This window comes from Phocoena sinus, chromosome X, assembly GCF_008692025.1.
Source record: "Phocoena sinus isolate mPhoSin1 chromosome X, mPhoSin1.pri, whole genome shotgun sequence".
Taxonomy (NCBI): Eukaryota; Metazoa; Chordata; class Mammalia; order Artiodactyla; family Phocoenidae; genus Phocoena; species Phocoena sinus.
The window spans coordinates 16761263-16787293 of NC_045784.1; the positions used below are offsets into that span (position 1 = coordinate 16761263).

Here is a 26031-nt window from a genome sequence, read left to right on the forward strand (position 1 = left end):
TCCTGCCAGCTCCAGCCTGTATCTTTCTCAGTTTCTCCACATTCCTTTTGAAAATGTGAACCAATTACTTATACACCCATGTTTATAGCAGCAGTATTCACAACACCCAAAGGTGGAAGCAAGTGTCCATGGACAGATGAATGGATGAGCAAAATGTAGTCTCTCCACACAAAGGAATGACGTTCTGACACGTGCTACAACATGAATGACCCTTGAGGACATTAGGTAAGTGAAAGAAGCCAGTGACAAATGGACAAATACTATATGATTCCACTTATATGAGGTACCTAGAACAGGCAAAATCACAGAGACAGAAAGTAGAAGAGAGGTTATCAGGGGCTGGGGGGAGGGGTAATGGAGAATAACTGCTTAATTAGTTTGGGATGATGAAAAAGTTCTGGAAATAGAGAATGGCAATGGTGTCACAACATCATGGATGTACTTGATGCCACTGGAGTGTATGGTTGAAATGATAATGTCATTATGTCACAGATATTTTCCCACCATAAAAAAATACATGACCTCAGTCCAATCATGAGAAAATCCAATGTGAGGGACGTTCAACAAAAGTGTCAAGGTCATGAGAGACAAGGGAAGACTGAGGGACTGTCAACAGATCACAGGACACGAAGGAGAAATAACAACTGAGTGCAAGATGGGACCCTGAGTAGGATCCTAGAACCAAAAAAGGACATTAGTGGAAAACTGGTGAAATTAAATAAAATCCTTAGTAGGGAGTATTACACCAATGTTGATTTCCTGGTTCTGATACCAGTACTATGATCATGTAAGAGGTTAACATTAGGGGAAGCTGAGTGAGGGATCTATGGAAACTCTCCATGCTATTTTTGTATCTTTTCCTTAAGTCTAAAGGGAAATTAAAAGTAAAAAACAAGCTTTTAAATCAATCTATCCTTTAAAAGAAATAAATAGTGTAACATACAGATGTACAGTCATTAATCCTTACCCTGAAGGTGGTCAGTTCCTATGTGAAGAACCCAAATCAGAAAAGAACACTCCAAGGATGGGGGGATGGGTGGGCAGCATTTGAAAGATTAAGCAGAGTCCATCTGCATGGGAGTTGGTCAATTAGCATAATGGAACCGAGCAATCATCTCCCTGTTCTCTGGATGGAGTGAAACATTGTGCTGGCATCTCCACCTTAGCAAGAACCACGTAGAATATTCTAAGAAGACCAGCAGTCCACCCACTTCACGGGGGAGGGGGCCAGGACTCCGTCGGGGCGCATGGTCGGCCATGAAAGGAGGACCCTGTCCCCCCCAGGGGGCTGGTGGAACCCTCCCACTGGAGCACCATCACATCTGCCTTGACTGTCTCTCGCTTGGCCAGACAGCTCGAGCCTAAGGAACAGGAGGAGGGCTCTCCCCATGCCTGCCTGCTAACAGGTGGCTGCGTGAGTGGCCCAAACTGGTCTGAGACTTGCTCTCCCTGTCACATACCTCCCAGCCGTGGGACTGTGGGAAAGAACGCACAAAGCTCCCATCAACTGTTTCCCAGAATAATCTGACAATTCTTCAAACGTCAAACCAGTTTAGGTCAGTTCACAACAGCTCATTTCTTAGGATTCCTGAGAACACATTTGCCACTCTGTGAGCATGCGCCAGGCCGGGGCTACACTCTCCAAAGCGGAGCCCTCCTGGGACGGGGTCTCGAGCTGGGCTGCTGCTCCCTCCAGAGAGCACCGTTTGGGCAGTGACAAGCCTCCCCTGGGCCACCAAGTGTCCACACCGAACCCCTCGGGCTTGTTGGGGCTGGAGTGTACTGGATGCCCAAAACGTGACCCAGGTCCCCAAGTTGACTCAACAGTGAAATCAATCACAAAGCACACGACAAAGAAGCCTAAGCTTCTGTTTTCTTTGGGGCCAGATGTAATCAACCCCATCTTCTATTTTCTTCCTCCCAAGGGGCAAAATTGTCTGTCATTTCCTGTCCCCGTCCCCCTGCTTCCTCATTCCTCTCTTGCCGCTCAGCCCATGCTGTTCCCAGCCATCCCGAATCCCTGCTCTCCTTCAACGCCACCCCAGACCCCAGCAGCCCTGGGAGGGGAGCCCTCGGTGACAGACCCAGCTGGGATCATCAAGACTCCAGGACGGGCCTACAAAGAAACAAGGTATCTGACAAACTTCACAGTCTGCCAGGCTGAGGGAAACCTTCTCAACTTCCTCAAATTCTGCAAAGATGGAAGCTGTCTCCCACGCAGACTGCCACCTAAACGACTGCCCCTTTGGCCCTACCTGACATGGAGATCAAGAAAAACAATGTCCCCAGTGTGGTCGGCACAGCAGTGCCCACCCTCCCCCAGATGCTCACATCGTTATCCCCAGAACCTGTGAGTACATGGCAAAGGGACATTAAAGTTGCAGATGGAATTAAGGTTGCTAATCAGCTGACCTTAAAATAGAGTCATTAGCCCGGATTAACCAGGTAGACCTAACGTAATCCTGAAGCTCCTTAGAAATCTAAGTTGGGGGCAAAGAAAGGGTGAGAGTGATGCAGTGTGAGAGGGACAGGACCCACTGCTGCAGGCTTTGAAGATGGAGGAAGGGGGCCATGAGCCAAGGAAGACGAGCAGCCTCTATATGCTGGAAAAGGCAAGGGAATGACATTTTCCCTAGAGTTCCCAGAAAGGAGCTGGAAACACATTGATTTTAGTCCAGGGAGAGCCACATCACACTTCTGACCTACAGAACAGTAAGACAATAAATTTGGGTAGTTTTAAGCCAGTAATTTTGTGGAAATTTATTATGGCAGCAATAGGAAATGAAGACAACTGGTTATCAAATGTCATAATAGTAGCTTGTTTCAGACCTAATGAATATGTGATTCTTACCTAAGTAAACCTGTCTATGCAAAGTCCACAGCACTTCTAGTTGCCTCTCTTGAAGGTCTGGTTCCATGCCAATGGCTGCCATTGGCCTCCATTCTCTTAGGCCTTCCCTCCAAAGAAACCAGTGCCCGGGGACGGCAAGCACACGTGGTTTCGTGTCACAGGGCAATTCTAAATAGAACAGTTTGCCTGTGCCATTTTTATGAGGTATCTACTTGACACAGATCTTTAAAAAGAAAACCCACTCAGAGTTATTTCTGTAACTGAAGGTGGGCAAGAATGGGGATAGTAAAATGAGATTATTACTTATGAAATGAGCAATGGAAGTTAAGCCTATTCTTACCTAACTTTGAATTCATCAGTTCGCAACTAAGTATAGTGATGACAATTTCCATTTGAGACCACCCCAATCCCACAGTGTGTGGGTGTGAGTCTCACTGTGGTTCTCCCCGATGGCCTCGAAACTGGTGCATTCCAATCTGTTCCGGTTTTTGGTTTGACCAGTGCTATAAACTGAGCCAGATTTCACTCTTTTCGACCTATTTTTCCTGCAGCAAGTACCCTAAACGCAAGCGGAATTCTCCCAAATAGAGGATGGGGGTAAAGAAGGGGAGCCACATGGCGGTCAGCCTCTATCTTTCCATGGATTTGGATCCTCTTTCCAACTGGCTGGGAATGAAGGTTCAAACTCTAACTGCATCCAACTGACTACGGTCTTGCTCAGTGATTCTTCTTCCCCAGGCTTGAAAATAATTGGGGCTAACAAAGGCTGGCCTAAAAATAAAAAGGCATGCTTTCCAGTGCCAGAATAGTGAGGCCATTTAAGCTCTGTTTTTAGCAAGTCTCAGTTACCTGGGCAGCAGCATATGGCTCCTATAATTCTCCAAAGCATGAAAGCATTAAGAGATTAAAGTGCCTGCCAAAAGTGGGCTGGGCCCCCAATGAGTGTTCACATGCTCGACCCCATCGGCTTCCACAGGGACTGGCCACCACGCTGCCATCTCGTCCCCATTAACCACGGTCAAACGATGAAGCCAAATGACAGGCATTTCCACTACCAAATTATGATACTGGAGACTTTATGTTTTTGACAGGAGGGCATTTTCTAAGCAATTACTCCGTAGAGAGGAAGAAAAGCATCCTGAAGCAAAACGCCGGGGACTGGGGTCGGGCTAACGAAAAAGTCCAGCAAGAGGAAAAGCAAAGAAAAACATCCCGCGGCTCAGGGCGCACAGGGGACCGGCGACACTTCCCTAAAACGCAGGATGAGAGCCCTGCAGAAACGAGCTCGCAGGCTCCCTTATCGCAGCTCTACTCTGCACAGCCCAGGGCACAGGCATGCACTTCATCATGTCCCCGGGCGGAAGTGTGGCAAGCCTGAACGCGGACCACAACTGAAAAAGATCAAGGAGAAGATTTCTTCTGTGGTGGGCCCAGGGCAAGGAACCTTGGAGGAGCCGTAAAGCAAGCCAGCCTGCCAGCTGCCCTAATGACAGAGTGCGCCCCGCACCAGGAGCCACCACTGGTCTTCTCTTGACAAGTTCAGTGTGACACAAATGTCGCTGATGGCTGATCAAGAGTCACAGGAAGATTCCTGTGTGTGCAGTCGAAGGGGTCTGGGCACAAGTGCTGCTGTGCTGGCAAAATTCTACGGAGATCGCGTCACGGATCATTTTGATCCATTTCTTGAGGTCTTTCAAAAGACATATGCTTTCAAACGTGAATACACCTTACAAAACGACGGGCCAATGGCAGGGAAGACTCTGAGAGGCGTTGACTCTCTCCCTGGCTCCTGCCGATGTGCAGTGTGTGCAGGAGATGTGAATAAGCGATACCATTAAAGATGAATTTCCAGCCCAGTTTGGGGAAACGAGACTCTGGCTTGAGAGTCATACATCATCCATTGTTTATACTCATTCAACAAATATTTGTTCTTTTGCTGCTCATTCTGGCTGAGACACCAGGCCAGGTGCAGGGGTGCCAGCGTGGAGGAGACGGCCATGGTCTTTACCTTGGCGCCAAAGGAACTACAGTCTACGGAGCATGATTTCTGGGGTCCTTGTGGTCCCTGGTGGGGCTTCCTGAGCCAGCACGTGCCCTGTGCCCTCTCCTCAAGCGGCGACCCTTCTTCTCCGGCACACCCGGAAGCATTCACATCCGAGTTAGGAGTGGGGAGGGAGGGAGGAAAGGGAAGGGGGATGATGTCTGGCTACAACAAATCGGATTTCCTTGTGTCTTCCAGCAGACCAAGTAAAGCGAAGATAAATAAGATGTCTCATGATCTCTCCTCAAGAATAAATTACTCATCCCCAATTGGCGGTTTCTTCCCGTTCATAACTACAAACTCTGGGAAGTGAACTTATGACGGCAGCGTGCATGAATTATTCCAGCCCAGCGTGCTCTTCCCTTCCACCTCCTAAGCAAGAACTTGTCAGCTCCAGGCTGAGAGCCAAGATTTCCCAGGACAGGGCCTGGGACAACATGGACAGAAGGGACCACACAAAGACCTAGCAGAGCCCAAGGAGGGCAGGGAAGTGATGGGAAGGCGCCCAGGATGGCACTGTTGGAGCCAGCAGACTAAGTATCATGGGGCCATGAGACTTGGAGACTTCGAAGTCATCACCACAGAAAGTTTTCCCTACTTTACATACCAAAATCGGCGCACAGAAATTTGGCAAATTATCGACTTAGCACACACACCCCACCCCCACGCCCCGTTATCAGAAGGAAGCAATCGATGGCAGAAAAAAAACAAAGAAGATTCCTAAAACGAGCTGCCAGCTGAGGGGGGCTGAGCTAACACAGAAATCAGATGAGGCCCTGCTCCACCCCCCACCCCTCCCCCCTGCACCCCGACCTGCCCCCCACCTCCTCAACAAGCATGGGAACTTGCTTTCCCACAGCACTCCCCAAACTGGCCCTGGTTTTACTTCTCTATATCCCACCCTAAATGGATTGATTCAGAACTCTCCAGTCACGCTGTGCCTTTAAATATCTTTTCCTACCACAGAAGGTCCACCACCTGGGTGCTCTTGACAGGACAATCTATTTTTTTTTTTTTTTTTTTTTTTTTTTTTTTTAATGCGTTACGCGGGCCTCTCACTGCTGTGGCCTCTCCCGTTGCGGAGGACAGGCTCCGGACGCGCAGGCCCAGCGGCCATGGCTCACGGGCCCAGCCGCTCCGCGGCACGCGGGATCCTCCCAGACCGGGGCACGAACCCGCGTCCCCTGCATCGGCAGGCGGACTCTCAACCACTGCGCCACCAGGGAAGCCCCGACAATCTATTTTAAAACAGCGGCTCCCAAGGCACATTCAGCCAAGAGCCAACACACACGGGTCAGCAGCCAATGTCAACAATGGTCTAAAGAAACTGCAGCAGACACTGGTGGTGTTTGGTGCTCAAGTTAAATCTCAGGTGAGTGGGGAGAGCCTGGGATATTGGCAACTACTGGTATTCCTTACTCGTGGGCCAGGCGCACACATGGTGGGCCCAAGGGTATCAGATGAAAACCAACATATCAACACTGCTGGGTGTGATGGGACATTCAAAGGAGAGTGGCCTGGGGTCCATCATTAAAGAGCACTTCCACCTAGAGGCTCACATAGTCCTGGTGACCTGCAAATTTTCAGCAACTCCCTCTGTAAGAATGAATCAGCCCCACCAAGTAGAGACAATCTGGTTGTAATTTCACGAAAGAATTCAAACTCTTGAGGTGTTTGAAGGCCCACTCAATGGTCTCCTGAGGGCACCCAAGAGGGTAAGGAGATCTGGAAACAACGGCACGAGCCTGATTATCTCTACCAACTGGCTGTCAGTCCTGGCTTATGTCTGGGAGGCAAAAGGGCATGGTAGAGAACATGGCAAACTGAACCCACATGCTCGCCATGTGAACAGAGCTGCCACCACTGCAGCCAAGCAGGAACGGCAACCCAAGCTTTCCACAAGACACGGCATTTCAGAGCAGCCAGGGATCTAAAATGTTATGTGAGGACTTCCCTGGTGGTGCAGTGGTTAAGAACCTGCCTGCCAATGCAGGGGACACGGGATCGAGCCCTGGTCCAGGAAGATCCCACATGCCGCGGAGCAGCTAAACCCATGCGCCACAACTACTGAGCCTGCGCTCTAGAGCCCGCGAGCCACAACTACTGAAGCCTGCGCACCACAACTACTGAAACCCGCGCGCCTAGAGCCCATGCTCTGCAACAAGAGAAGCCACTGCAGCGAGAAGCCCACGCACCACAACGAAGAGTAGCCCCCACTCGCCGCAACTAGAGAAAGCCCACGTGCAGCACCGAAGACCCAAGGCAGCCAAAAATAAATAAATAAATAAAATATTATGTGAAAGCTCAATCTGATTCTCAAACATGAGTGGTTCCAGATCTGTAAAACACCTCGGGCCACTTTGAGACAGCTGGTGTGGCTCTCACAGCCCCTAATGATCCTAAGATTATTTTCTACACTGAATTTCCAGGACATTCCCCACAGCAAAGACCCTTCCCACAACCTTGTTACTCACAAGCCCAGTGTTCTCAGCCCCCACTCTCAGTCCACACAACTGAGTCCAGCACACCATTTTTAGATGCTCTGAATTCACTGGAGAGATAAGTATTGATTTGTTTTTATGTTATTCTACATTCTGACAGAAGAAGACTTTTATCATTTCAGATGATTCAAACTGGGTTATTTTCCGAAACTTCTGTGTATCTCTTAACAGTGATATAAAAATTTGCAGCCTTCCACCAAAGAGATAAATTCAGGGACTGGCAAATAGATCCCACCATAGTTCTCCTGGTTCCCCCTTCTCTCCATGCTGTCTTAGTCAGTTTGGGGTGCTAGAACAAGAATACCATAGACTAGGTGACCTAAACAAACATGTATTCCTTACAGTTCTGGAGGGTTACGCTTCAAGATCAGGGTGCCAGCATGTCAGGTTCTGGTGAGAACCCTTTTCCTGGTTCCCTCATATGGTGGGATGAGTAGGGGGAAGGAGGGGTGGGAGAGAGGTGGGCGGGGGAGGAAGAGGGAGAGGGAGAGAGGAAGCAAGCTCTCTTCTGTCTCTTCTTGAAAGGGCACTAATCCCATTATGAGGGTTCCAACCCCATGACCTAATAACCTTCCAAAAGCCCTGCCTCCAAATACCATCATATTTGGGATTTAGGGTTTCAACACATGAATTTTATAGGAACAAAAACATTCAACATTCAGTTCATAGCACATGCCAAGAAAATCTGTGAGTGTATGTGTGTGTATGTTTTTGTCTCTGTCTGCTTCTCTCTGTATCTCTCTCTCTCTCTCACACACACACACACACACACACACACACACACAGAAAGCAGATGAACACACAAGATGGAGGGTCAAAAGGTACCGGGAAGGTATTTGATCAGTGCACCTACTGTGTGCATAAAATGTATGATGAGGGGGTCTTTATACATGAGGGGGTTCTGGCAGTGTGCCAGTGTGGCCTTTTGTTGTTATATATGTGTAACTCATTTGAGCCCCTACTCTGTGCCAATAAATACACTCACCATTTATTTAATCCTAGTGATGCTTCTGGCTCTGTTAGCTTCTCCGAGGAAACTACAAGCAGAACAGCACTTAGAAATGGCCTTTAGGAAAGGAATGCGGCGCCAACGGAAGATGCACAGAGGACACTCACTCGTGACAAAGGATGTAGGCCTCAAAAATAGTTTGCGTTGGACTTCCCTAGTAGCAGAGTGGTTAAGAATCCAGCTGCCAATGCAGGGTACACAGGTTTGAGCCCTGGTCCGGGAAGATCCCACATGTCGCAGAGCAACAAAGCCCATGTGCCACAACCACTGAGCCTGCGCTCTAGAGCCCATGAGTCATAACTACTGAGCCCACATGCCGCAACTACTGAAACCCACACACTTAGAGCTCGTGCTCCACAAGAGAAGCCACCGCAATGAGAAGCCCACACACCGCAATGAAGACCCAACAGAGCCGTAAATAAATAAATGTGTTTTTTAAAAAAATAGTTTGCTTTTGTGATTTAGACATGTGAACCCCAAGAACCACAAAATATGAGAAAACAAAGTCCCATCTTCAGCAAGTTCGCCAGCTCTGACAATTTAATACTTTTAAAATCTATCCACAGGCATAAGATGGGCAAAAACACAGTCATATAATACAGCAGAGACTAATCATTATCTCCCAGTGTCGCCTTCCTCCTTTTAGAAATGGAACGCTTCCCTCCCTCCATGGTAGACGTAATAATGCCTCCTCCCCCCCCCCCGCCCCCGCAATATGCCCACATTTTAATTCCCAGAACCTGTGAGTATGTGACCTAACCTGGCAAAAGGGACTATGCAGATGCGATTAAGTTGAGGATCTTGAGATGAGGAGATTATCCTGGATTACCTAGGTGAGCCCAGTGTAATCACAAGGGTCTTTAAAAGATGGAAGAGGGAGGCTGAAGAGCCAGAAAAGGAGACATGACAACAGAGGCAGGGACACCAAATGCTGGGCAGAATGGGAGCAGCAGAAATGTTTACACTCTGGGAACACACATTGTGAAAACCAATTAGGCATTCTCTTCTAAAGCTCACATCCTCTCTCCTTCAATGAATACAGCGTTCTCTCCTTCATTCATTAGTTTATTCGTCCACTCCTTTGTTGGGAACATGCTGGTACAACCACTTTGGAAATCCAGCAACTTGCAACCCAGCAAAATCACTCCTTGTCATACACCTTTCAAAAACGTATTTCACACGGGCACCTGGAGACATTGACCAGCATGGTGATAGGACGTCCATTCATAGTAGCAAAAATGGGAAACAATGCAAAAGTCCATCACCAGGGGAAAGGAAAAAGATACAATGGCACATTCAAACAATGGAAGATCAGACAGGGAAAAGAAATGAAGTACAAAATGAGAGACAGCAAGTCACAAGTCTCTGTGTGGTGTGGATGCCGGTTATATAAAACTAAAACCAAGCAAAACCAGACAATATGTTTTTAGGAGATACATATGGAAATGATCAAACTATTTCTTAAAAAGAAGGAAAAGATGATTTTTTTAAAAGGCTCCTGATGCTTGTGTCCTCCAGAGAAGGCAGGAGGAGAGGACGGAGCCAGAGCACATGTTGAGGGATGGGTGCCTGAGTACGTATTTTATACTGACGCTACATGCTGTCCACAGGACATGTGGTCTGTGTGTATCAAATATCCTATCAGCTTTCAAAACCGGTTCTAATGCACAGCACCCCCGTGAAAAGGTCTCAGAGAGCACTGTGTGAAGGAAGGATTCTCACATTGGTTCGAATAGAGAAGAGACGAGACAACCAAGTGAACTCAAAAGACTGCACCACAGCATGTGTGCCTTGCCGCCTCGTCAGCAACAATGGCATCACTGAAGCATGTCATTGTGTCTCTTATTAGTGTTGATTTGAGCTTTATTGGGTTAATTTATCCTTAATTTGTGAATCTGTTACAGGTTTATACTTCCAAATGAGCTAAAAGCAAAAGGAGTCTGTATCTAGTTAAGTGCCTATTTTTCAAGAAGCATCATTATTGAAAAGTTTAAGGTAATTAAAAAAGAATGAAATTCTGGCACACGCTTCAACATGAATGAACCTTGAAGACACCACGCTAGGTGAAATAAGCCAGACACAAAAGCACAAACACTGTATGAGTCCACTTAAATGAGGTCCCTGGAGTCAAGCTCATAGAGACAGAAAGGAGAATGCTGGTTGCCAAGGGCTGGGGGGAGAGGCAAACGGGGAGTTGCTGTTTAAGGGATACGGAGTCTCTGCTTTGCCAGATGGAAAGAGTTCTGTGGATGGATGGTGGTGATGGCTGTACAACAATGTGAATGTACTTTATGCCACTGAACTGTCCACTTAAAAATGGTTAAGATGGTAAATTTTAGGTTCCATATATGTTACCACAATAAAAAAAAAAAGACTTCAGTGGTAAATTTTCTGTTATGTATATTTTACTGCAATTAAGTAAATAAATAAATAAAAGCTAATAAACATTTTTTAAAGTTCAAGGCAAAAGAGGGTTTCTTGGTAAATACTTCCCTGGTGAAGGGAACTTCAGCCTTACTCATTTGAGAAAGACTGTTCTCTTTGGTTTCTCTAGACCTGCAGTGAGGAGGGAGTTTCAGAGACACTGACTAACAACTGTTATCTCAGAGAGCTGTCTTCTAACTGGATGTGTGTTCCTCAAATGGATATCTTTCCTTCTTTGGGGAGAAACAAAACTTGTTCAAACGAACACCCTTTGGTTTAACTGCTTATTTCATCGTGTGGTTCCTGAAATGATCACATCACAATCTCCCACGCGACTAGGGAAATGAAAGTTAGCGAAAATGTGTCATTGAGGGGAGCTTTAGATATCTCCAAGTCCCTCAGGTTATCGGATCTCACACCTAACTGGCGCTCAATAAAGACTTGTAGAATCTAACTGAATTCCAACATACGGCAGTACTGAATCAAGTGTCTTGGTTGTCCTGCCAGTGCAGGCCAGTTATGTTCATAATTTGAAACTGAAACAAAGGGAGAAAGGATACGGTACCCTTTAGCTACCAAGGTTTCCTAACACGTGTTATTATAAAGTTTAAAACTTTCACAGACACTTGGCCTTGAAAGGGCATCATAAATATTCAGCTCCTTTGTGGCCAGGTACACGAGCAGGCATTTGACATGCACATGGTGGTTGAGGAATGAATGCTTTACACAGTGCTGTGCATTAACAAACTGATGCGTCAAGAAGGCAGGCTTCGAGATGGTTCTCCCAGCCTGGATCCTGGGGTTCTAGCCACCCTTATCTGATGCCCTTTGAAGCCAAAAGCCCAATTTTTTCAGGGGAGTGTATCACAATGACACAAAGCTAAGCTAGGAAATCACAAGACGGTTATCACAGCCACGACCTTTCCCTCGTCAGCATGGGAGTTGGACCCATATCCCAGCCAAACGTGAAGTCCCATTGAGGACACAGGGCCTTTGGGACGCAATTCTCCCTGTGGTTCTGGAAAACAAAATCCCTTTGAAATGCCAGTCTGGGTGTGAAGTGGAAGGAGGGAGGGAGGGAAGGGGGAAAGAAAGAGAAGAGAAGGAACCAAGTCCTTGAGGGTTTTACCTTTCACTGTGTATTCCCTATTCTCATGCCTGAGCACTGAACCAGGATTAATCATCTCAGAATGGCGTGATGAATACGAACGCGTTGTGGAATAGGAAAGCCCCACCAGCAGTCTCCTTCAGAGATGTCTCCCTCTCTCCCCTCTCTGTCTCTGTCACTCACACACACACACACACACACACACACACACAGCATAGAAGGGATGATAAGCCATATGAGCAGAGTTTCTTGAACTAAAACTGAAAGCAAACACAGGAACGGCAAGTACCCTGCCAATGCACATGTAATGACTCTCATGGACTTACCATCATATTCATCAGCATGGGCCATTCCAGTCATTTGGAGGCTACGGAAACAAAGAATGGATGTGGAATGTCACCCTGTGTACAACCTGATTTCCTTAAAGGATAAAAAGGAAAATAGTGTCCACGCATCCTTACTTATAATATCAAGATTATGGAAGCAACCTAAATACTCAGATGGTAGGGAAATGGTTACATAAGTTAAGATTCAGGAACTCACATATTCAGCTACTACAAACACTAGCTTTGGAGATGACTATGAAGTAAAAACGAACAAACAAACAAAAGAACCAGGATGTACAATTATATATACTACATATATTAATATTATCCATATATTACATTATCTTCAAGTATATAGTAATAAGTCTAAAAAGACATACACCAAAATAAAATGAAAGTGGTTGTACTGGGGTACTGTATGAGGGCTTGATTTAAATTCTCTTGCTTCCAGACTCCTTTGACTTTGCAGGGCTCTTAGGCATCGACATGGCCACCACCATGACCTCCCCTTAATACTCTGCCGTGTGGCTGGGACCAGAAGACATTATTTAAAGAGGATTTTACTGAGTCTAGAGGGTAACAGGAAGGGAAGAACTAGGCATACAGCAAAAAATAATAATAATAAATTTTCCCGCTTCCTATTTTCTAAACTCTATTATAGAGTCACTATATATTTACAACAAAATTTTTTTTCAAGGTTAGAGAATATTGGAACTGGAATAAGACACACCCATCCTAGAATCTGCCCCTCCCCTCGGTCAGGGATGGAGCCCTCTATACCATAGTAGGAGAAGAGGTTATCCTTTAAGACAACCGCCCTCAATGGCAGGGGAGCTGGTCACCCGGTCCCTGAGGGGTGGGCAGAAGCCCTTCCCGCACATCCTCATGTGGCCATCTTGACCTTAGACTGCACTGAATACACGAGCTTCACCCAGCTCCAGCAGCGCAAAGGAGGCGGTGCTATCAGCTGAAGATGCTGAGGCAGGGGCAGTACCATGTGGGCAGGGCTTAGAGGGAGAAATGGGAGGGCTGTGAGGCAGGGGGGATTTCAGGAGAGAAAGGGGCTTGAGGGAGAGAGTGTAGGCAGAGGGGGGCAAGAGACCACAGAGAGGGAAGGGGGGTGTTCAAGGGAGAGAGCTGGGGGAGGAAGAGATGGGGGAGAGGAGAGAAGAGAGAGGGATTGAGGGAAAGAAAGAGGGGGAGAGAGGGGGAGTTTGGGGACAGAGGGGGATGGGGAGGTGGAGGGGTGGGAAGACAGGGAGGAGAAAGAGGAGGAAGAGGAGGGACTTAGTAGGAAGGGGGAGGAGCAAGTGGGGGGTGAGGAGGAGGGACTTAGTAGGAAGGGGGAAGAGCAAGCAGGGGGTGAGGAGGGGAGAAGGTGTGGACAGAGGGACCTGGAGGAGAAGGGGGACAGACACGGGGATGGGAGAGGAGGGGTGGGGAGGAGGGGGGAGGGTGTGAGAAAGAGAGAGTGAAGGAGAGGGGGGAGGGGCAAAAATGGGGGGGGCCGAAGGGAAGTGGAGAGAGAAAGAGCAGGAGGGAGGGTCAGGCATGGGTGGGTGGGCAGTGAGGGGAGAGAGAAGGCTGGAGGGAAGAGAAAGTTGGGGAGAAATGGAAAGTGGGGGTACAGAGGTGTGGGGAGGGGTGGGGGAGGGGAGGGGACAGAGTAGAAAAAGAGAAGAGAGAAGGCGGGAGGGCGGAGAGAGGCGGACAGCGGACACAGCAGCCACAGTCCCCTGCCCCCTTCACCGACATCACCCGGCTCCAGCGGTTAACTCACCAGGCCAGGCGGTGGCTGTTTTTCACGTCTTCATCTTTTCCTCCATTTAAAAACCCACAGGCTCCCTAAAAGAGCCAGACAATGTCACAAGTGCACCCTGCCCCCTGTCACAAATGCATCGACCCCTCCAAGTGCCCCCAAAGTCACATCCACACTTTTTTAAGTGCTGCCAACTCAAAAGGAAAAACCAAGATCAGTCACACGACTCAGGGTCTCAAAGGGTAAAAACAGCCGTGATTTGCTCGGAAGCATATCGGTGCCCAGCAAGGCCAGGAGCCGCCCCTCAGGGGAGCCTTGGGAGGGGGACTCCAAAGGTGGCCAGATCACCCTTGAAGGATCACCCTTGAAGGCACCACCTCACACCAACCGCCCCTTTGTCAAGAGAAAGCCAGGAAAAGTGGGCACAGGGCACCTTCAGGTATGCTGGCTTATGGCTTTCAAGCATCCGCATGTATCGCACCTGCCCCAGGAGTGGCCCCCAGACATCCCCATCCCCGAGGGACAGGGTTGCGTTCTGGTCAGGACTGTCCCAGCACCTAGCATTCACCTGGCACCGAGGAGGCCCTCCTTAAACACTGACACAGGACTGGAACCAGGCAGTCCCTTGCCTCACAGATGTGGGAGAACAGCAGCCACTTGTGTGTCTCCAGGGGGCGACATCCTCCATGGGGCTCGGAGTCACCCTAATGGGAATCTGGAACTGGGATCGAATCAAGTAACTCTGAACAAGAGGTTGGAACTGTGGCACGTACCCCGTGAGTGACTGCACAAAGAAAGGGGACAGTGGGCTTCCCTGGTGGTGCAGTGGTTGAGAGTCCGCCTGCCGATGCAGGGGACACGGGTTCGTGCCCCGGTCCGGGAAGATCCCACACGCCGTGGAGCGGCTGAGCCCGTGAGCCATGGCCGTTGAGCCTGCGCGTCCGGAGCCTGTGCTCCGCAACGGGAGAGACCACAACAGTGAGGGGCCCGCGTACCGCAAAAAAATAAAAAGAAAAAAAAAAAGAAAGGGGACAGGGGCAGGGAGGAGAGATGGCAGAAGGGCACACCAGGCAGCTGGCCCATCCCTGGTTCTGGGACTCCTTGGGCCTTTGGGCTACACAAGAGGCCCCTGTGGCCCCAGAATAAGCCCCTTTTTCAGGTTAGCAGGCTCTGCTTGGCTTCCTCACTTGAAGAAAGTCCTTACTACACACACGACATCAAAGTGGGAAGACATCTCCTAACTCAGTTCAGAAGTGAGGTCGAGATCGTGTAAGATGCAGGTTCAGCACCCAGCTCAGTTGAGATCAGGAGTGCACGGCAGAATTTCCTGGAGAACGCTTCCACAATCCACCTGTCTCCCCACCAAAGTCGGATGGGGAGAACCCAGGCACAGGGTTCCCATGCACATCCCCAGGGGAAAAGATCACCAGCTAGAAAGTCCTCCCATGGTCAATTAATCAAGAAGTGAAGTGGAGGGGGCGGGAGGATAACAGAAATACCTATCTGCTGGTATAGGCACCAAGTCTCCCTGGAAGAATTCACGGTAAATATCAACAGTATATGGGGAGAGTCACTGGATAGCTGGAGGACTGGGATGGGAAGGAGACTTTTTAGTGACCACTGTTCACCTTGTGAATTTTGAGTCATGTGGATGTATAACCTATTCTAAAAACTAACTCTAAAAAACAATTTAAACACTTCTCCGGCAAGCAGCTGCAGTGTCTCTGCCCAGCAAACATGAAACAGGGCAAACTGCAGCCCCTTTCAAATTGTTTCTTCAACTGGTGACACACCTACCTGCCTTCTCCCCTCTCGACACCCCCCACCCAAAGCTAATTACTTTCATTTCATCTTTCCCGACAAAGGTAGCAATTAAGCCCAAAAAAAGAAAAAAAAGGTCACTGTCAATTAACAAACACGTTGCCCAACCTGCCTTAGGTACCACTGATGAGCTAATTGACGGACGTCTTTGGGTTTGCACCTCTGTGCTCCATCTAATATTTTACTGAGAACAAAGGGCCACTGAGAAATCACTGGTTAAATGGTGAAAACTGTCCCATTTTGTTCAAGTTGTCAAGAGGTTTTGTGTGTGTGTGTGTGTGTGTGTGTGTGTGTGTGTGTGTGTGTGTTTAATGATCAAAATAGGAGAAAGGCAAAGCCCGTTTACAAAGTTATTCATGACCAGTGAATTTCGCCAAGTGAGCACGGAAACTACTCAAGCAGAAGGTAGCCAAAGGTAGCATCCAGAAGGGTCTGGCGCAGAAGATGCGGATCCACGGAGAAGCTGGCTGTGGGGCAGGGAAAAGCGAGGCCAGGGCAGACTTTCCCAGCTCTCATCCCAAACAAGGTTCAAGCACCTCCTTCTAGCCCCAGGCGCAAAACTGAGAACTAGCTGGAATAATTAGAGAGGACACTAAACTAATTAAAGGCTTTTCACACAGGGAGTGGGTGTGCCATGGATAAAACTGGTGCAGCCCCGCAGGACCAGACCTAGAACTGGGCCCCAAGTCCTCCAAGTCTAGAAGAGTCCAGAAAAATCCGGCAAAAACACAAGGGCTGATGTTTGAACACTGACTGGTAGGAAGTTGAAGTTTAAAGAGCTGGTATTTTCAACTGTTTATACATGCTGCACTTGGGTGCTTAAGGACTTAGATTTGTTATGCAAAATGAGTAATTAATCAGTACTAAAATATTTATAGTATTTAATCCAAGACACTGAGGAAGAACCAGCAGCATGAATTGGATAGCACTTCATCTTGCCGCTCTGTCCCCTGAGCCTGGGGACAGACCAGACTCCTGCAGTGGCCCCACCACTTCCCAGGCCACTGGAAGGAAATAAGCTGAGGCCTTTACTGGGCTTTTCTTGCCAACTGAATACCATTCAGGAAGGACAAATATCCCAGGATTCTTTGTTGTTGTTGTTATCAGTGTTTTTTCCTCCTGAGCCTAACTGTAAGCATAGTTTACTAGTGAGGTAAGGTCCACGAGCTCCATTTGGCTTTGTTTAAGTGTCCCCTAATGTACAGGACTGCCTGTAAGATGTTTACCCATAAAAGAACAATCAAGTTGAAAACCAAGCGCTCATCACCAACCAGTTGCCAGTGTACCTTTGCCAGCTGAAGGAACAGAAGCAAAGAAACGTGGCACTCCATCAAATCTCCACGTGTGGATTCCAGAGACCAGTTTGGCACCGCAGTCTTTTCTCCCACATTTGAGATATTCTTAATGGAGCCCAGTAACTGCCAAGGAAGTTGCCCAAGCAACTAACTCACAAGTGCTTCAGGATGTAGAAAGAAAATCAGAATTCCCCCACAGGATGAAAGGGATGGAACCAACGGAGCTGTGTGGGGGGACAGAGCAAAAATGAAGTACCGCCCCAGAGGAAACATCAGCGAAAACCATTAAAAAACAACAAAACCATACTTTCTCTTTTCCTGTTTTCCTTTGGAATCTTAACTGGGATCCTTGGGCTTCTACCATGTGTTCCCCAAAATGGCTGAGTGGTCCAGGAACCCCTCCAGGGGACACGGATCCTAACCTTCCAGTTAGAAACTCACAGGGAGGGGTGATGAAAAAGTTTTCGAAATAGATAGTGGCGCTGGTTGCACAACGCTGGGAATGTACGTCATGCCACTAAGCTGTGCACTTAAAAATGGTTAGAATGGCAAATTCTGTTATGTATGTTTTACCATAATTTTAAACATGAATGTGCGGAAGATCCCACATGCAGCAGAGCAACTAAGCCCGTGCACCACAACTACTGAGCCTGCGCTCTAGAGCCCGCGAGCCACAACTACTGAGCCCACATGCTGCAACTACTGAAGTCCGCCTAGAGCCCGTGCTCTGCAACAAGAGAAGCCACTGCAATGAGAAGCCCACACACCGCAATGAAGAGTAGCCCCCGCTCGCCACAACTAGAGAAAAGCCCGCGCGCAGCAACAAAGACCCAACGCAGCCAAAAATAAATAAATATTTAAAAATAAAAATGAATGTGATATACAAAAAACATTGAATTGCACACTTTAGATGGGTGAACTGTATGATATCTGAGTAATATCTCAATAAAGCTGTTTAAAAAAACTTACCAGGGGAACAGGCTGCAGAAAGCACCTCACTGGGGGGAAGCGGGAGCCTGATAATTATTGAGCACCTATACAGGTGGCTGGTTCTCTCATATTGAAAGGGAGCTGGGCTCTGCAGCTGGGGGCTCATGTCACTTTGCCTCTCTGAGTCTCAGTTCCATCATCTGATGGTGTGGGCCATGACTGCCAAGGGCCCTACCAGCATTTCGGTTCCAGGGACCCATGCGTGGGTGGCAAAAGGACTCATTATCTGTCACCCAGCATATAAGCACATCCCACTAGGAAGGCAAAACATCAGGGGAGCCACACATGCAAGAAGCAAGCTCAACAACTTCACGACCCAGGTATGGACAGAAGGGGGTCAAGAGCTGTATTAAGACACTTTCTACTCAAAGGACAAAACGGTGATGGTGAAGAAGTGCCAAAGAGTCCTGCTCTCCAGCGACTTCTTGGTTCATTCATAAAACAAAGGCTGTGGCCACAGGGGAAAACCTTATGTTCCAGAGCAGCTGAGGATGAAGGAAGGAAACGATGCTTTGACCATCTGTGTAACGCCCAGAGCAGGCTTCCCCAGCACTCGGGGCCGGATAACCGTGGTGGGGCTACCTGTGCCTTGCAGGACGTGGAGCAGCGTCCCTGGCCTCTGCCCACCAGATGCCAGTAGGCTGCCCCTTCCCCACCAGCTGCCACCTCCAGACACTGCCAAATGTCCCCTGGGAGGGGGGAGCAGAATTGCCCCTGGTTGAGAATCACTGCCAGAGAGAATTTGCTATCTTAAACTTGTAGATCTTTGTTGAAGCCATGTGACACATGTGGCACTACCCTTCTCACCCACTGCAGTGCAGGCCACCGTGAACTGTCAGCAAACAGACCTTGTCATCACGTTCTGCCTGGGGGATTTTACAGAAGTGCACACACACTCCTGGCAGCCAATAGCCTCAGAGAATTTCAAACAGCAACTGTACTTGGGTGAAAGGGTTATTCATTCATTCATTCATTCATTAACATATGGCACTTACCGTATGCCAGGCAATGAGCCAGGGCAGTGTAGTTGGGGACACCCAGTCAGAGATGAACAGACTTAATACAAGACGAAGTGTTGTACAGAAACCTTTGGAACAGGCCTCAAAAGATGAATAAGGGGTGTGGTAGGCTGAATAATACTCACCCGCAAAATGTCCACATACTAGTCCCCAGAACCTGTGAATATGCTACCCTCCGTGGCAAAAGGGACCTTGCAGATGTGACTAAGGGTCTTCAGATGGGGAGGGTGTCCTGGATTATCCGGGTGGGCCCAGTATAATACAACAGTCCTTATAAAATGAAGGCAAGAGGGTCAGAGTAAGAGAGAAGGAGATGTGAGGACAGAAGCAGAGGCTAGAGTGATGAGACCACAAGCCAAGGAATGCAGGCTGCCTTTAGAAGCTGGAAAAGGCAAGGAAATGATTTCTCTCCTGGAGCCTCCAGAAGGAAACACATCCCTGCCAACACTTTGATACCATCCCAGTAAAACACATTTTAGATCTCTGACTCCCAGAAGTGTAAGATTATAAATTTATGTTGTTTTAAGCCACTGGGTTTGTAGTCATTTGTTAAAGCAGAAAGAGGAAACTAATACACGGACACTACAAGGCAGAGAAGAGAGTGAAATCTATTCCCCATCAAGAGAATGACATGGGAGAGGCTCAGAGGCCTGAACAAGCATGGAACAGAAGGCAAGGGTGACTACTCAGCTTCCTGAAACCTTTGCTAAGGCATTCAGGATGGAAAGCATCTGCAGAACAGTCAAGGCACGGGGTCAATTCCAGAAACATTTGGGACTTGACTGCCCTTTGGAAGGGGCTGAGATAGGGGCAGGGGGAAGGAAGAAGAGGCAAGGCAATGAGCAGATACCGATGGAAATGACAGGAAAGGTGGTAATACCCGCAACGACATGGGGAATGAATGAGTCAGGATGGGTGTTATGGAGGAGAAATGCTGAGCTCAGTTTGCAACAGGCTCTGTTTGAGATGTCTAGGACACACCTGGGGGAAGTTAGCTAGGTGGTCAAGAATAATAATGAACTCAACCAACCTTAATTTTAGGCTTACCACGAGCCAGGCACAGGGACACAATGACCAAACAAATGCAGCTCATGCCCTCCTTAAACGTGGAAGAGAGAGGCAGAAGAATCAGTATCAGAGTGATACACTGAGAGAGACGTGACTGGCCCATTGCTGGCCTGGGAGGTGGAAGGCAGCCATGAGCCAAGCAATGTGGGCAGACTCTAGAAACTGGGAAAAAAAAACAGAAAAGGGGTTCTCCCCTAGGCCTCCAGAAGGAAGGCAGTCCTGCCAACATCTAGATTTTAACCTGATGAAACCTTGCTGGACTCTGAACTCCAGAACTTCAAGATAATAAACCTGTGGTGTTTTAGGCACCAAGCTTGCGGTAATTTGTTACAGCAGCAATTGGAAGCTAATACAGGCAACCAGGTATAGAAAACCACAAACAAATATCAAAAACCCTCATAATGCTAATAATATATTTTTAATGCCCCTTGTAAAGATGATGGAGGGGAAAAAAGGGATGATGGGAAACACCTGTGTGATACTCCAAGTGACTAACACCGAGACTGGCCAGCTAGCGTCACTAATGCCCAGGTGCTGGAGGTGGTTTGGCTTGGACTGGATTCATGGATGAATCAACACTGAACTGTTCTAGTAACTCCAGGAGAGGCTTGTTCTGAACTAGGAGCACATTTTTCTCCTTCTCTGAGGTCTTATGTCACTTATAACAGCATCTTATTTTATGACCAGAGTGCCCATGTACCCGCGCCCTCTGGACCTCAGCTTTCTCATCTGCAAGGTAATGAGGTTCTACACTTGACCTTGACCATGCATCAGAACCCTCTGGAGGGCTCATAAATACACAGATTTCTGGGCTCCACCCTCAGAGTTGCCCACTCAGTGGGTAGAATTGGGGCCAGAGAACTGGTATCTCTAACAGGATCTGGGCAGGCTGAAGCAGCTGACCAGGGGACCACATTCTGAGAACCACAGCATTAGAGACCCTCCTTCTCTCACACTGAAAGGATTCCAGTACTTTGCTGCCCTGCACCTTTCCCATTAAGGGCCGTGCTGCTTCTTGGTTCTCAGCAGCTTGTTCTGTTCCTCTGGATCTATCCCGGGTAGAGCATGTGAGCTGTCCATTCTCTGAATGCTGAACAACAGTCCCCAGACTGGAGCTGGCCGATGTTAAGGAAGTCACCCCCGAATGGTAATGAACTAAAAGACGGCATCCATTTTACTCTTAGCGCCTCAAAGTATTAACACCTGAAATAAATGAAAATCACTTTCGGCGCCCCCCACCCCCCACACACACACTTTGTAATAGTTACAGTAAAAAAGACTAAGCCGGGCTTCCCTGGTGGTGCAGTGGTTGAGGGTCCGCCTGCCGGCGCAGGGGACGCGGGTTCGTGCCCGGGTCTGGGAGGATCCCACATGCCGCGGAGCGGCTGGGCCCGTGGGCCATGGCCGCTGAGCCTGCGCGTCCGGAGCCTGTGCTCCGCAATGGGAGAGGCCACAACACTGAGAGGCCTGCGTACCGCAAAAAAAAAAAAAAAAAAAAGATTAAGCCTGAAACGACTATAAACTGCAGAAGCACTTTCTAATTTTCCTAGGAGGTTCTTGATAATGAAAACAGTTCAGACTTGAATGATAAACAGGTCTGTTTCTTCTTAAACAGAACTCCGTCCTCTCCCCCACTGAGATACAGAAAACAGAGTCCAGCCACGGGAGAAGACATTTGGATCTAACATCTTTTTGTGTGTGCAACCCTTTAGGTGACCCACCCAAAACGAAAGGTGATCAAAACAGCATTTTTGGTTACCTCAGGAGAAACCAATCTGTTGTGAAAGTAACGGGTGATGTTTAAAGTATATACTTCGTTAATGAACTAAATCATCTTATTAGGTGCCAAAGCAAAACAAGAGCGCCAAGCTAAGTGTTCTGCCTTCCATAGAGTAGGAGGGTTTCCTACCTCCTCATTCATTCACTCATTCATTCATTGATTCAATAAATATCTATTTAGGGCCTGCTCTGTGCCAGGTACCAAAGAAAACAGTGCTGAGCAAAACAGTGCAACACAGCAATGTCCCCATGATCATGGAGCTTACAGTAGGAGACAGAAATGTTAAACTCAAATAAATATGTAATACTGCCAATTTTTTTTTAAGGAGAAAGGGTAACAGAAAGGAACTGATTTAGACTGGGAGTGGTGCAGGGATCAGAGAAGGGCACTGAGAAAAAAGTGACATTGAAGTTGAGAGGCCGTCAGATCGTCACCACTTTGGAAAAGGAAAACGATTTATGGCAAATGACCACAAATGGGATTTGAACTTTGCCTGTCAACAACTGACAGGGTTAAACCTCCCCACTTCCAGTGCATCTGTCTTCACGAGCCTCCCAAGACTGCTGGCTGATCACTGTCTGACTCGCCTACCTAAATCCTATGACCTGAACACAGAAAGGTCTCACTTCACTATGATTTATTATAATCTACAGTCTTCCTATGCTTGGCCTAGAAACACCCTAAAGTAATCTGCCAGAGGCATGAAAACAGATTGGCTGCCAGCAAGAATATTACCTGGGTGAGCCAAACATTAGCCCTGGCACTCTCAAGCCCATTGCCCAATAAAGTGCCAGGTCCTCTGGGCAACGTGGCTCCAATACTCCTGGGTCTATACCAGATGGGACCCAGGAGGCCTCACAGTTAGTTGCCTACTTGGAACTGATCTTCGACCAGTAAATCAAGGACTAAATCACCGTTTCCAGCTCCCCAAGCCTGCAGACTTAGAGGATGTGGGAAGTGGCCTTTGAGCATCACCGAGCGCAGAGCTTGCCAGGCTGGAGGAATGCAGGCTGGCAGAGAGGGGGTCAGGGCTGGGAGGAAGAGGGACGCTAAGGGAGGCGGGTCAGGCGCTCCGGACCCGAGGACCGCACGCCAGGCCGGGTACTGGGGCGTTTCCCGCCCACCCACTACGTCATCCCCCCGCAAAGGCACCCGGCCCCCGGCCGCCCCGAGACCCCGCGATTCCGGCTTCCCCTGCGGCGAGGCCAGGCGGGCACATCAAGCCCTGCGCAGGGCCGGAGCCCACCAGCTCCTGGTACCTGCGTCCCCAACGCAGAGAAAGGCGCGCCGGGGGCGAAAAATTGGCCAAAACTCTCCCCGCCCACCCGAAAAGCCAACCACACCCCCCGCATCCCTCAGCCCCAGCCGCCCCGGACCGGCCCCCGCGATCCTCCGCCCAAGCCCCCGCGGGGTTCCCGTCGGCGCCGCTCGGGCTCGGCAGGGACGCGGGCGCGAGTGGGAGTGAATGGGGGGTGCGCGACGCAGGCAGGGTGCCCACCGCGGTGTCACCCGCTGGGGCCCTGCTCCCGGGGCGCCCTCCTCGGCTCCGCGGTCCCGGGACAGGCGCGCCGCCCCCAGGCTGAGGTGGGCACCCGGGCGCCCCCCACTCACCCATTGGCGTCGAGCCGGGCCTGGCCGCCGAGGCAGCGTGAAAGTTAGCGGAGGCGGACGCGGGGGTCGGGGCGCCGGGACCCGGGCGCGGGAATCGGGGAACCGGGATGTGGGCGCAGGGATAGGGACGCGGCGGCGTCTGGGCCGGCTTCTTCCTTAGGAGCGGCGGCCGCGGCGGCTCAGCGCCGCCCGCTGCTGCCTCTGCTGCTGCTGCCGCTGCTGGCCCGGGGCGACTCCTGCTGCTGCTGCATCGCGGCCCGCTGCGCCCGGCTGCGCCGGGTTTCCTGCTCCCCGCCAGTGGAAATTGCGAAAAAAAAAAAAAAAAAGCGCCGCCCAGCCCAGCGCCCGGCAGCCGCGGCCGCGCCGCCCGCTCTCCCCTCCTCCTCACCGCCGCCGCCGCCGCCGCGATGCTCCTGCGGCTCCGCCTGCCGGAGACGCGCGACCGCCGGGGCGGGGGCGGGGCCTTCGAGGGGCGGGGCCTTCGAGGGGCGGGGCCTTCAAGGGCGTGGCTGGCGCCCGGGGCGTCCCTGTGACTGCTGCGCTCCGGCGCCCCCCTTGCCGCCCAGTGGGGAGGGACCCAGCTCCGCGAGGCCGCCCCCCACCCTCGGCGGCTCGTCTAACGCCCCGGGAAATGCCGCGAGACTCCTCGAGACCAGAGAAGGGGAGGGAGAGGAGCGAGGGGGGGAGGGCGCGTCCGAGTGTAGTGGCACGTGGGAAAGGAGGTGGAAGGAGCCGACCCCGAAGGTGCGATGTGAAGTGGAGGACAGGCTGGGGGAGGAGAAACCATGGGAAGCTGAGGGGTCGAACACCTGCTGAGTGTGCTAACAGGTAACCCCGGGGTGTCGAGGCAACCCAGAAGAAGGCTTCACAGAGGGGGCTGTTGGGAAGGAGAGGGGGTTCATCCCATGGAGGGAGAGAAACGCTATTTCCCTTCAGTGCAGGGTGGGTACGGCAGGCCAGGTGCGAGTTCGGCTTGTAGGAGGTGGTGGGATGGAGATGCAGAAAGAGAAACGAAGCCGGTGGGCTGCATCGCCCCACACCGACCTTCATAGGGACCCCTAACCCCGCACCCGAATGCCTGGGTCAGGTGGGGTTCATTGCTCAGCGATGTTCCCAGGCTCTCATGTTCCGAGGAATCCACTGAGGCAGTTCCTCCCCACCAAGCATCACTGTGCCATATTGACCCCCAGACCTGGGCTGGCTACCCTTGAGTGGGCACTAAAATGAAAACGGAATTCGTGGTAATTCACGGGTAACTCACAAGCTCCTTTTGGGGTCCATTCACTACCACACTTTTCACCATACTCTGACAGCCACCACATTCATTTACCGTCTCGTTATTTCCTTTTCCCTTTCCACCATCTGGTGGTAGGAAGAGATAGTGAAATAGATGGGAGACATTCAGGAAAAGAGAAAATAAAGACAATAAAGAAATTAAATTTTTTAAAGAAATTAAATTATTAGCCCCTGAAAAATGGAGGAGGCTGAAGGTTAGTGGATCCACAAGTGACAAATAAAAGCTGACCCCTTACCCAATATACGCTGTCTCCATGCCTCACCTATAATGTTGGGGCAACTCTTGTAAATTGGTTACATCCTGGGATTTCTGCAGAAAGGTGTACTTATAATTGTTTCATTAGCTTAAAAAAATACTCAAAGTCAGGGGCTTTACCAACAAGAGATCAATAGCATCATCTTTCTAAATAATTTGTATGTGTGTCAGAGCAATCTAAACAAGAGACTAATCAAGGGGCAGAAGACCCATCCAACACGGCTCCTGAGAAAGTGGTAGTGACATCACTGACAGACTCCTATGGAAGGGATTAAAGAACATGGAAATTAAGAATCTGAAGCGTTGAAGGCACAGATGAATGCTCAGCTAGACTTGCTCCAGGCGCCACGGCACCTCACTCATTACATGCCTTGCATATCAGGGCGATGAGACCTTGTGATAATGATCTTAGAGCTGACAGACACTGAAACTCATAGAGCCTGGCTAAGGCCCACTGTTACTGGGACTTTTGTTCCTTGAACCCCACCCTAAAACAGCGAACTGGTGGCTGAACTCTGTAGGGCAAAAAAACAAAAACACATCAGCAGCGTGTCTTATGTCCTGACTTAATCTGATTCACCTCTGTCCTACTTGGAGAAGACAATCTTCTTTACTTGTTCTCCCAGCTTCAGACCAGCAAAGACAGACGACCTGAACTTTTGTGTCTTGTTTTGGCTCTGGTCTATTTCAGAACATATGTTTTCCTTCTTGACCCAGAGTCCTGTGTCCCTACTCCTTGATCTGGGTATGCTTCCTACATGGACAAATTTGTCATTTTATCACAGAAGAAAAACTGACAGCGACAATATTTTTGAAAATTCCTGAGCTGTGCTCTCATTTTAATGCCTTAAGTAAACTAAGTTGTATCAGTTCTAT

The 26031-nt window shown here is 49.4% G+C and overlaps 1 protein-coding gene across 5 annotated transcripts in view; it reads right to left on the reverse strand.

Annotated features, from left to right (window-relative positions):
* The window catches only part of SH3KBP1 (SH3 domain containing kinase binding protein 1), a 346613-nt gene extending 322589 nt beyond the window's left edge, over window positions 1-24024 (reverse strand). Inside the window, exons 1-2 of one of the 5 annotated variants that reach the window (XM_032618708.1) lie at window positions 23604-23970; window positions 12261-12301 (exon numbers count right to left, since the gene is read on the reverse strand). In XM_032618708.1, the coding sequence (XP_032474599.1) occupies window positions 12261-12294 (34 nt within the window). In that variant the 5' untranslated portion in view covers window positions 12295-12301; window positions 23604-23970. The other 4 variants (XM_032618709.1, XM_032618713.1, XM_032618712.1 and 1 more) reach the window with 4 other exon arrangements.
* Between the last annotated feature and the right edge of the window lie 2007 nt (window positions 24025-26031).